Source organism: Mercurialis annua, linkage group LG8 (assembly GCF_937616625.2).
Source record: "Mercurialis annua linkage group LG8, ddMerAnnu1.2, whole genome shotgun sequence".
Taxonomy (NCBI): domain Eukaryota; kingdom Viridiplantae; phylum Streptophyta; class Magnoliopsida; order Malpighiales; family Euphorbiaceae; genus Mercurialis; species Mercurialis annua.
In genome coordinates, this window is record NC_065577.1 from 5,469,877 (window position 1) to 5,482,739 (window position 12,863).

Genomic DNA, 12,863 nt, shown 5'->3' on the forward strand with positions numbered 1-12,863 from the left:
ATTTATCGGAAAGGTAACTCGATGGCGGATTTTTTTAATACAATTTTAATTTGGCTTAAATGCATCAAAATTCAGCAAATTTCGCATGTTTTTAATATTTAACATGAACTTTTAATTTTGGCATATTTAACATGAACTTTCCAATTTCGCAATTATGTATCACGTTTGCGTTTTTTTATTCAAAACGGTGTCTATTTATATCCAAAACGGTGTTGGTGTCATTATTACAAATTTAAAAATTTATGTATTTATATGTCAAAATTAAAAGTTCATGTATTTATATGTCAAAATTAAAAGTTCATATTAAACACTGAAAATACGCGAAAGTTGATGAATTTTTTTATGGATTTAAGCCTTTAAATTTTGCGTAGCTTCCACAACAACAGCAATCACTTTCAACTCTCATACCATTAATTATTATAGAATTTATACAAGAGTACAATTTAATCAATTGTACATATAGTACATATTTAATTTCATGGTCTTCTCATTTTAATTCATGACATAAAATTTAAATTTTGGCTTTGGATACAGCCATTTATTTATTTCTATTTTTTTTACCGGACAGCCATTTATTCGACAACTATAAATATAAGGCTATAATTTATTATAGGCAAATCATGCCTTCCATAAAACACATTACATCCAGCTACTGCTTCTCAAAGAGCTTAACGTGAAGATCCTTTCCAAGTTCCAATAATGGAAATTGAACAACTTTTCCTTCCTTGATTTGAGTCCACCTACAAGAATTGGACAACATATAAAACTCCATGTTAAAATGGTGGTAATTTAATGTATCTCAAAAAAAAAAGTCATTTATTAAAAACCCTATAAAATCTATAAAATAATTAGATGAATTTTAGATAAACTATTACATATTAGTATATCTATTTATTTTCAATGAGATTAAGAAAATATAAATTAAATTCGATTTAAAAAATATTTAACATGTTTTAGTTTGATTTGATTTTAAAATTGTAAAAATTAAATATATTTATAGTATGGTTTCATTTTAAATTCAAAAATATTTAAACTTAAAAACAAGTAAAAACATATGAAAATTTACATTTTGTATGAAATCAAAATAAATTACATTTTTTAGATATTTGAGCGAAGGTGTACAAAAATCTTTTTATAGTTTTTATTATTCTTTTTCATTTTCCATCACATAGGAAAATCCTTTTCGCTTCACTTAGCATTATTCTCCTCTTGGAGTATTCTAGTGATAGCTAGGCTGTATCTGAGATTGTCCCTCCGCCCGTAGATTGTAATATCCCGTGTTTTTCCGTCATGGTTTTGTTGTGTTTCCGACTTAATTTTGGATTGTCAATGGTGGACTTACCAAGTGTGACGCTATGTTTGGGGTTTGAGTTGTATCTAGTATGTGTCATGTGTGTCTTGTGAGTTTTTGATGGCGATTTGATTTGTATTCAGTTTATAATCAATGATTTATTCGTGTACATTCTGAATTTGACATGTTTTGAGAAAACATTCATATGTCCCAATTTAACCGTTGGATCGGGCTCATTTTTGGATATGTTGTGCCCAAGAAAAGGTTGACCGTTGGATCAAAATTTGAGGTGCATTGGACGGCGCGATGGGCCATCGCGCCTCGCAACGCCCTCCTACGATTTCTACGTCTAGTGAAGGCGCGATGGGACGAACGCGCCTCCCATCGCGCCTCTCATCGCGCCTCCCATCGCGCCTCACCTATAATTTTATGTCGGGGCCAATAAATAGACCCCTTATTCGACCCATATCAGCCCTCACTCATTTTATAAACCCTAGAAACTTAAAAACAATCTAAAATACTAATTCACTTGGTATCTCTCACGTCCTTTGCTTCGGTAAGCGATTCTAACACTCTGTTCTTTGTATAATCAATTTCTTATTGCGTATATCGATTGTTAGTTGATTAAATCCCTTTTTCCAGCATGTTGTGGGTGTTGATTCACTGTTTTCATTAGGTTCATTCGCTGATCTTGTTTCTTAACGGTATGTGTTGATATCCCTTGAATTTCTGAGTATGGATTCATGTGTTAGTTTTTATTATTTTTTTTCATTTTCCATCACATGGAAAATCCTTTTCGCTTCACTTAGCATTATTCTCCTATAGGAGTATTCTAGTGATAGCTAGGATGTATCTGAGATTGTTCCTCGGCCCGTAGATCCTAACACACGGTTAAATTCTACCTCTTCTAGAATGGTATCTCACTATTGGCTCGGATCCCTTTAAAAGGAGCCTTCTTCGTTTTCCACCTAAGCAGTGCAAGAAAGGCTCAAAGCCAATCTCAAGGAACAATGAAGCTTCCTTGTGCTTCAAGACCTTATATAGAAGTAATAGAGAATGTGCTAAGAAGTTGCAACTGCGGCAGTTAAGAAGTTACACCTTCCAAATAAGAACTAGAGAATCATATATTTGAAAATTTCCCTTCAATCAAATTTTTATTTGATTTTACACGAATAGTTGGAGATAATTCTTTTAAGAAAAAATGGATTATGAAAGTGTGTGATTCGGTCGATGGGATTTGGTATGATACTTTTGAAATCGATGAGATTGATATACAAAAACGGCTTCTTAGAACACATTGATTTAACCCCATAAGCGGAACAATCACCCCATAATATGTTGCCGCTAGAAGAGGACTCAGACCTAGCTAAAACAAGAACGTAGCTATGCGGGTGGATGTGTTTTCTTTTTCATTTCAAGAATGTTTACAGGGAGACTCCCCCACGGTTCTATTAGGTTCTTGAAAAAGAGGTTAATATAACTTTTTCATTTTTTCTTTTTATTCTTCCCGCAATAACAGATAGAAGAGCGAAAGTAGAGCAGCATATAGTGCGAGTCTAAACGTCCTTTTTCAATTATAGATGAACTAAGGCTAGTAGGAATAATCCCATACCTAAGAGAGTAGCATATTGGCTTGAACTGCTTTGACTTACTTTAGTTGCAGCCCCTTTACTTGCATATTTGCAATTATTGCCATAAAAATATAGCCTCTATCTCGTCGCATGTGAGGGAAACATTGATTCATCATCGCCCTTGTGGGTAACACCATATCCACAAGATGAGACTTGACCCCTTAATAAACAAGTCTTCAAACTGTCTGTTTGAAAAAGATAAATGAAATCGAGTACCAAATACGCTCGAGAGTTGTCGTAGGCGACCTTGACACTTGCTAACGAGCAGGCGGGACAAGACTGATTTGAAAAGACGCTCTACTTGAAAAGTAATGTCTTGGTCAAATAGTCTTTATCTGCTGTTAATCATTGGGCTATAGTGAAATGGTCACATTCCCACTCCAATTTCTATTAGGTAATCTAGTATTCTTATGCATGAAGATAATCAATTCAATCGTTGTGGTCGGACTCTATTATGGATTTTGACCACATTCTCCGTAAGGCCATCTAATCTTTTCTTTCACAACAATCAAACTCTCGTCGAGACATAATAAAGGGATACATGTGAGTACAAAGGCGTGAAATAGCTATTTAGAGATAGTTTTAAGCGAATGTGCATTCTCCCCCTTTTTAAGAGGTTTAGAGGTTATTCACTAGGCATTTGAGGAGGTAGTCATTCACTCATCTTTCAATTCTGAGGTGGAGGATTGGAAATCTTTAGGAGATCATAGCAGGCAAAAGGAAGTAAAATAGCTAAATCTAAAGTGAAGCCCTCGATCAGCAGTTGAATCGGTTAATATAGAATATGTGCGGTATGCGATCTTTAATAGTCGCGCATAAGCCTTCCAAAAAGGGATGGAGGCGTGCAAAAGTTTTTTCGGGTTGGAGTAACCAATATATATACATGACCAGTAAAAAATAGTTTAATTGATATTTTTATTTTATAAAAATTTATGAAGATTTTATCCATGTGACTATTTATTAACTTAAATAAGAATTTATCATTTTTATGATAATTGTAAGAAAAAAATTATCTTAATAAATTATTTTCTAATTGTGTAGCTCATGCTTTCTAACAAATAAAACAAATTAAAGACATAAACGTACTTATATTTGGTGACTAAAACATGGAGGAATAATGTCATTGTAACTCTAGTGTAGTCAGCTCCAACACATTGTCTCATTCCTCCTCCTCCGAAAGGTGTGAAATTCTTAGATATTGTTAAAGAATCGAACTCCTGCATTAATTACTCAAAATCAGATACTTCATATACATGCATTAAAATATTTTAATTATTAAATATTAAATTATTTTCATTCCTTTTAAAATTTAATATTAATTGTACAAAGTGATAATAAAATTATGAAAATAATATTTATTTGGTCAAATTTAATTAAAATATGTATTACTGTATTCTTTAATTAAGTATTATTTTTGAGAAAAATTAATTTACAAATAAATAATCATAGGATGATGCCCTAAAATAATATTTATATGTGCAAGTTCAATAGTCAAGGGAATTATATGTTCGATTTTAGGAAAGTTTTAGGCGTTCATATTGTAGATGTGAATTTTTTACCTTGAAATGCATCGCCAAATCTTTATAAAAAAAAATAGGCAATTGTCCACTCTTAATTTTTTTTTTTTGAAAAAAAGTTTATTGTCAAAATGCTAAAACAATTCGAGCAAGATCTAGTTAGACATTTCAAAAAAAAAAATAGCATATATTACATTAATCTTTAGATTTCAGTTATAGCTATTTATCTAAGTTTATTCATCAGAAAAGCCAAACTATTTTGAATATTTTCAATTCTAATCAAATTTGTTGGCTAACTTGATTAACAATATTGATCGGACTTTGTAAAAAATGACTGTATATCAAACCCTAATGTGAAGCAAAGCCTAATTAAGGGTGAAAAACAATTATAATTTCTTTTTGGTGGGATTAGTAGTAACTCACCTTCCATCGAGCAGGATTAAACACGAGAGGATCCTTATATACTTCAGGATTCATATGGCGCTCGAAAACAACTGCCATTATACTCCAACCAGCAGGAATAGTATATCCTATATATAACAAAAATAATTATAAATAATTATGTTGAATATTATATACATATATAATTATTTTATACAAAATCGACGAGAGAAAGTTAACTATTATTGAAAAATACCTTTGTATTGAATATCTTTTATTGCTTTTCTCAATAATCCAGGTAAAGTATTGAAAAATCGAAGTGTTTCATTGACAACCTATAAATAACATAAACTATCAAAGATGTGAAATTTGAAATATATTATTGCGGGTAAAATTAAATAATTGTTTTATTTAAAATATTTAATATATGTAATATTTTTTTTACTTTTTTCTTAAAGTTAGTTTATTATGAAATTTTAATTAATTGATATAGTATTTAAAATTATGGATATAAATTGCACTATAAATACAATAGTTTAACTAATTTAAATAATATAGTATATAACTTAATATAATTAAAATAAAATATAGGAGATACAATACCTTTAAGCAGAATATAAAAACTAAATATAATTGAAGTACATTTATTGATTAAATTTTAAATAAATATTTATATTCAATTGCATATAAACTTTAATAATAAATTAAACTTTTTCAAATTATATAACCGTGCGAATTTTTAAATTCTATAAGTTTCAACTTTAATTAGTTTAACTTAAAATTAATTTTTTAAATTAGTTTTACTTTATAAACTATAAACATTATTTATATAATGAACTCATCAAATCCATAACTTATAAATATCAATGAAAAAATTCAAATTTCATAATCATAATAAATTTTACAATTTTAAACTTTAATTATTTTTAACGAATTACTAATAAAATTAAAAAATCTTTTCATGTTTTCTAGCTTATATAAGTTTATAATAAAATCAATTTGAAATCTAAGAAATTATAAGTTTTAATAAGCAACCACTGTAAGTTTCAATAAGTTTATAATAAAAAATATTTTCATGTTTTCTAGCTTATAAATTTCTATAAGTTTCAATTGTTTTTATTTTATAATAAAATCAATATTAATATAATTTAATTATAAAATCTAAGAAATTATATTTAACTACTTATAAATATTAGTAATATATTAAAAATATTCAAATTTTATATCCTTGTAACTTTTTATTTTTTGAGGAAATGTCCTCGTAACTTTTAAAGTTTTACAAATTTATCTTTTTCATATTTTATAAACATTGATAATATAGTAATGTGTAATTCAAATTATTGATAAAATTTATAAAATAATCTATATTTCAATTACTTATAAATATAAATAATATATTAAAAAATTCATTTCTCATAACCATACAAATTTTTAATTAATAAGTTCCAATTTTTCATATTTCATAACTTATAATTTTTAATAATATATTACAATTTTCCAAATTTACAATTTAAAAATAAATAAATAAATAAATATTTTAAAAAACCAATCTGAATTTAAAAAAATGCCACTTGGAAATTCATAACTAGTCATAATAAATTAATAACATGCACAACAATATATATATATATATATATATATATATAATGCATCAAAACTATGAAAGAGGAAAACAAAATAAATGACCTGCTGAGTATATATCATTGATTTAAATTCTTCCCACTTGATTGGAGAGTCTGGACGTCTGTTTTGAAGAATGCTCTCATGTTCAGCCTATGCAAAAAATTTAATTCTTAGTTAATTAACTAACCATAGTTAGTGGTTAATTAATGTCTTGCTATTCCAACCCCAATTAGACATGTTCATGGTTTGTACTGAAATTTATTTATGTGCAATACTAAACCGAATAAAAAAAATTATTTTATAATATTAAATTGATCGTATTAAATAATCTAAATCAATTTGATTTATGAATTATCAAAAACAAATTGATTTATGTACACCCTCTTAGTGTGAAGTTTGATTAGTAGCGGAATCAGAATTTCGATTCATGATGTGTAATTTTATCGTTAAGCTATTTTAGAAATAAGAATAATAAGGCAACCAAAGTTGTTCAGCTATTTTTTTTCCCGATCCACACGACATATTGTTCGGCTATTAAAAAAATCAAATAATGTGTCGTTAAGCTATTTTTAATTTTTTTAAATTGAACGATTCATTTGGTCTAATTTTTTTTTTAAAATGATGAAAATGATAAAACCAAAAAAAAAATGGGATTATTATAGAAGAAATGAAAACATGAAAACAATTTCTAATTTTATCCTTAAAAATCTAAAATGGATTGGTCTAATAGTACCAGAAAGTCAAAAAAACAATATTTTTAAAAATCTTTTCAAACATTGCAAAAGTTGTATTTTTTTTAAATTTAGTCAATTTGTAGAAAATTCATTTAATTTTCCAAAATCAATGTAATATTTTTTAAAATTAATTTATTTAAAACATGTGGCATTTTAGTTGTCGGTTTTTCTTCTTTTCAATTTTTTTTAAATTACACATTCAACTTCCACGTAGGTACAATCAAATCAATTTTAAAAATTTGTATAGATCTCCGGTATATAGTCAAATTGAGATACATTTACAACTTTTTAAAGTTTATGATAAATTTTCAAAAAAAAATTAAATTTATGGTACCATTAAATCTAAATACTTTAACACCATCCTTAATAGTTGCAGCGCCGCTGCAACTATTAAAGGGTTTTTGATATTTGGGTGCCTCATAGGCACCCAAATTTCCATTGTTGTGCCTCTTTTGGAATTAATTCCAAAAGAGTGCCTGGACCCACATGTTCCGCATTCTAAAAATGCGGAACATGTGGGGTTCCGCATTCCGAGAATGCGGAACATGTGGGGTTCCGCATTCCGAGAATGCGGAACACCACTAATTTTGACCCAAATTAGTGGTGTTCCGCATTTTAGGAATGCGGAACCCCACATGTTCCGCATTTCTAGAATGCGGAACATGTGGGTCCAGGCACTCTTTCGAAATTATTTCCGAAAGAGGCACTGATCCGGAAATTTGGGTGCCTTTGAGGCACCCAAATATCAAAAACCCACTATTAAATTAATAGAGGCTGAACAAGCTAGGAGGCGGCAAAGAAAGACGGGTTCATTATTTCTTTCTATTTTGCCCGTGAGAAGGGTCACTCTTCAACTCTAAAGAGTGAGGGTTTTTGATATTTGGGTGCCTCAAAGGCACCCAAATTTCCGGATAAGTGCCTCTTTCGGAAATAATTCCGAAAGAGTGCCTGGACCCACATGTTCCGCATTCTAGAAATGCGGAACATGTGGGGTTCCGCATTCTAGAAATGCGGAACATGTGGGGTTCCGCATTCCTAGAATGCGGAACATGTGGGGTTCCGCATTCCTAGAATGCGGAACACCACTAATTTGGGTCAAAATTAGTGGTGTTCCGCATTCTAGGAATGCGGAACACCACATGTTCCGCATTTCTAGAATACGGAACATGTGGATTCAGGCACTCTTTTGGAATTAATTCCAAAAGAGGCACAACAATGGAAATTTGGGTGTCTATGAGGCACCCAAATATCAAAAACCCAAAGAGTGACCCTTCTGTGTCTCTGGAAATTTAAATAGTAATTTTTTTCTGATAACTATTTTGGTAAAAAAAATATGAAAAAATTTAAGTAGTAATTTCCCATTCAACTTGTAAATAATAGGTAACCAATACATAAATTAGCTTTATGGGCATATCATCTATAAACTTGGTGATTATGATAAATTGACTTTATTTTTAGTAAATAGTTTACAAGTTGAAGAAAAAAATTATCAATTCAGAGGATAATTAACTTATAAATTTGAGAGGGAAAATTGTTAAAATAAAATTAACTAATATTTGTCCATAATATTAATTTATATGTTAATTTTTTATTGTTTACAAGTTAAGTAAGTGAATTACTACTTCAAATGATATGAGAATATACATACCATCAAGTCTTGCAACACTTGGGGGTGAGTTAAAAGGAACTTTAGCATTAAAGTTATTGTCAATGATATTGACTCCAAGCTAGCAAATAGAAAGGCAAAAAGAAGGTTAGCAATGAAATCATATGTGAAAATTTTGTCTTTCTCCATTTGCTTTAATGCTATATCCAAAAAATCTTCATTTCCATCCTCCCTTTCAACCAATGAGCTACGTCTCTCCATGATTTTTCTTCTTAAAATCTTCATTACTTTTTCTTTGGCCTGGAAAAAAATATAAATAGTTAACATAGAAAAAAATATATAAATAATTTGTACTACATAAGAGGGTTAACGTACCGTCCAAAACTACTTGACATTTTTGACTATTTTTGTTTATGGTACCAAAGTTTTAAATCGTCAATTTTATCTTATTTTTCTTTTAAATGTAGCCATTTATTCAAATTAAAAATGCAAAAAAATTTAAATAGTACGTGAATAAAATCAATTTAGTCACAATTTATTACGAAATAGTTAAAAATTCTAAATCAAATATTGCGCGATACTTTATATTTTAATTACCTTGAGAGATTTGTGGTATTTAGTACCAGGAATATTCAAAGGAAAAGCCAAAAGACTTCCTGAAAACATTTTCAACATTTCACTTAATTTATCTGGTGATCCTTTGTCATCGTAACCACAAAATAGCTTAGCTGTGAAGTCGCAAATTGCCTGCGAAAACCATTTTTTAATATCAACATGCATATATGTACAAGTTCTTAAGGTTTAATTAAAAGAATGGAATAATTGATTATGAGTTATCCAAACTATCATTTTATCGCAATTTTTAATTTATCTTATTTTAATTACTAAGTTTTAATTTCATTTCAACACAGATTTCGGCCAAAATGATGATGTGACAGCCGGAGTTTACCACGTGGCAATCGTTTTTTCTTGTGTTTTTCATAATTTTTTTGTCTTATATGCATAATTTCAACTCGGAAGGAATTTTTCGGCCAAATTGTGCATACATGTCAAGTTTTTAGTCAAAAAAATAAAATACGGCTGCCTTATGCATTTTTGCCAAAAATCGGTCCGTTGAAACAAAATAAATTAAATTTAGTAACCAAATTAAAAGAAATTAAAATTTGCTAATCAGATTGAAAGAAATGAAAGTTCGGTCAACAAAATAAAATATAATAATAGTTTGGATATTTTCGGAATCAATTATCCGTAAAAAAATGATATAGTAAAAAGAGTTAGCCTGGAATTTACTGTGGAAACAGCGTCTTTTACGTTGACAGCGTCTTGGTTAGACCAAGAATATAGAGTTTTTGTCACCAGGTTTTCTATCTGTGGAAGCAATTTTGTTTTGAGGCTTTCTGTTCCCAATTGACTTAATAGAGCTCCTCGTATAAATTTATGAATATAACCTGACATATTAATTTTTGATTCACCTTCTAGTGAAAATATTTTAGAAAATGTGTCTAAGTACCACAATTCCACCAATGTTCCTTCTTTATTTATGATGTAACGGTTGAATTCTTGATCCGTCGAAATTACAATTGGTCGACCGGCTATATTACTTCGAAATATAGGTCCATACCTATATATCCATAAAAATGACTATAGTAAATTTAATGATTCAAAAATTTATGCTTAAAGATGTTAGAGATAGTAACATTATAAAGATTGATTAAATTGATCATTTGACATAGTATCAAAAATATCTATGGTTGAATATATTTCAATTCCCGAAATATATATGCATGCATAATCTGTTAGAATTAATAAAATCAATGAAAACTTTAAGTCGTGACTAAAAATTTTAAAGGTTTTTTTGATTATTTAGGAGTAAATAATATTGGGGTATTTGTAAAAAAAAAAAAAAAAAACTCTGCCTTTTACGTTAATAACGACTTTAACACAACTTTTAATTAAAATTTGACGTAAAAAATCAGTCTTTTATTTTTTTAGCATTTTACAGCCAAAAGTTATTATCCAATGTCGTTTCGGGCACTGAAACCCGTCAAAACGACTTCGTTTAGTGAAGAAAAATATGTGGATGCTAGAAAATAACATGAATTGTAAAGTTGAGCTTTTATGCCGAATATTAAAGATTATACTTAAATTGTTACAAACATGAAATATGGGGCCTTTTTTGCAAATAACCCATTAATATAACATATAGTATGTTCGTATTTTTCATAATAAAAGTAATATTTTTTGTTAGACAAGCTTAAATTTGCCATATATATCTAATAGAATAAAATGAAATTATAGAATACAACATAATTAACTCTTTACCTTTGAATTCTTTTCTTAATGAAAGGATGGGTACCTAGAGAATAACTAGGCTTGATTAGCTCAAGGGTCTCTCCTATAAAAGGTAAACCCATTGAACCTGGAGGCAGAACACCTTTGCAATTAGGGTTCCTCCACTTGTTAATCCAAATAGTACAATATAAGCCAAATAATGCTATAAAAAACAATACAAATGCCATGTTTTTTGTTCTCACTAGCTATTTGTGGAATTGTACAATCCATTTATCTATTTATATGCATTCATATGGATGTGTTAGTGTATTGAACTTGTTTATGAACAACGAAAAGTCATAAGAATAATTAATGATAACTTAAATATAATCGGCCACCGTCTTAAATGGATAGTCTAGAGAGTTCAGCATAAACACATATATTAAAAATAATTTTTTAAATAAAATGACCTTAACCGCAAGAAAGGGGATGTCGAGAGTGGGGCTAGTGATTGGAGTAAAGTCGTAATAAAGTAGTCGTACTGGAAGGTGCGGCTGGATCACCTCCTTTTCAGGGAGAGGTAATACTTATTGGGTAGTATTTTGATTTGACACTGCTTCATACCCCAAAAAAAAGGAGCTACGTATGAGTTAATCTTGTCGACGGAAGTGTTCTTTTTCAACGGTGAAGTAAAACCAAGCTCATGAGTTTATTATCATAGGTCGGAATAAGTTAATAGGATCCTTTTTTTTATATCCTCATGCCCCTCCCGCTTTTTTAAACCCTGTTTAATCTCTTTTTTTTATTTACCAACATAACCTTATTTAGTTTTTTAATCTTAAAATACCTTTTTTTACTTTTTTTTTGTTTAATGTCTTTTATCGATTTTGTTTTTTATATTTATGGTAGTGTTTTTTATAGTGTTTAATGATGTATTTTATGGTGCTTTTATAGTGTTCTTTTATTGTAAGTACGCCAGCTCTTGGTGTATTTACGATGTATTTTCCTAAAAAAATTATAAATCAATTTTTTATATATAAAATCAATAACATCAAAATAAATTGGAATATAAAATAATAATATGAGATCTAAAATAATGATAGATTTATGTAAATAAGAGAATAATTATATGAATAAGAGAATAAGATATCTAAAATAATATGTATACAAAAACCAAACAATCATAAAAACTTAAAAAAATTAAATAATCACAAAAGATCTAAAAGGAGGAAGAAATACGACGACAATAAAATCACCGGAAAAAAGACAACAATGATAATATTCTTTGGTGCAATCGATGTCGGTTTTTTATGCTCGTAGATCTAAAAGGTGGTGGCTTCTTGTGTTTGTAGATCTGAGAAAAAAAAAACAAAAGAGAAATTTGAGAAGAGAGACATTTGATAGGAATGAGAAAAACAAATTAGAGATAGCTGTGATTAGAAAAAGATGATAATAGAGCTCTAATTAAGAAAAATGTTATTTTTAAATTATTTTGCAAATCTGAATATTGAGAAAAATTAGCTAAATATGACAGAAAACGTTGTAATGATTTTCTTGAAAGTAGGACAATTTAAAAATAATATCTATATTAATTTATAAAAAAACATCACGATTATTTTTATTCAAACCAGTAACCATTTTTTGAACTGTATGTATAACTATTTCAACCTAAACTGAACCACATTATGAATAGTATTTTTATTTTTTAGTTGTTTTGACGAGTTTTTATTAATGAACATCTTAATAGTTTGTCCATCTTTTTATTTAATGAACCCGATTTAAATATAAAAATTGTGTCATAAACGTTCA

At 28.8% G+C, this 12,863-nt stretch overlaps 1 protein-coding gene across 1 annotated transcript; it reads right to left on the minus strand.

Moving 5' to 3' along the window:
• Positions 1-389: 389 nt before the first annotated feature.
• On the minus strand, positions 390-11,331 carry LOC126660741 (cucurbitadienol 11-hydroxylase-like). The gene is made up of 9 exons (XM_050354396.1): positions 11,106-11,331; positions 10,074-10,404; positions 9,381-9,530; positions 8,826-9,083; positions 6,507-6,593; positions 5,077-5,155; positions 4,863-4,969; positions 4,009-4,139; positions 390-740 (listed from the first exon to the last, which is right to left on the minus strand). Exons 1-9 carry the CDS (start codon positions 11,300-11,302, stop codon positions 650-652), a joined length of 1,431 nt encoding a protein of 476 aa, XP_050210353.1. The 5' UTR covers positions 11,303-11,331; the 3' UTR covers positions 390-649.
• Positions 11,332-12,863: the final 1,532 nt, after the last annotated feature.

What these genes read in the sequence shown, in the direction of transcription:
- LOC126660741 (XM_050354396.1), bottom strand. Translation starts at nt 11,302, where the DNA reads ATGGCATTTGTATTGTTTTTTATAGCATTATTTGGCTTATATTGTACT. An exon ending in ATTAAGAAAAGAATTCAAAG is followed by an intron (nt 10,405 to 11,105) that starts GTAAAGAGTTAA and finishes ATGGATATATAG; the next exon opens with GTATGGACCTATATTTCGAA. An exon ending in CAATGATATATACTCAGCAG is followed by an intron (nt 5,156 to 6,506) that starts GTCATTTATTTT and finishes TGTTATTTATAG; the next exon opens with GTTGTCAATGAAACACTTCG.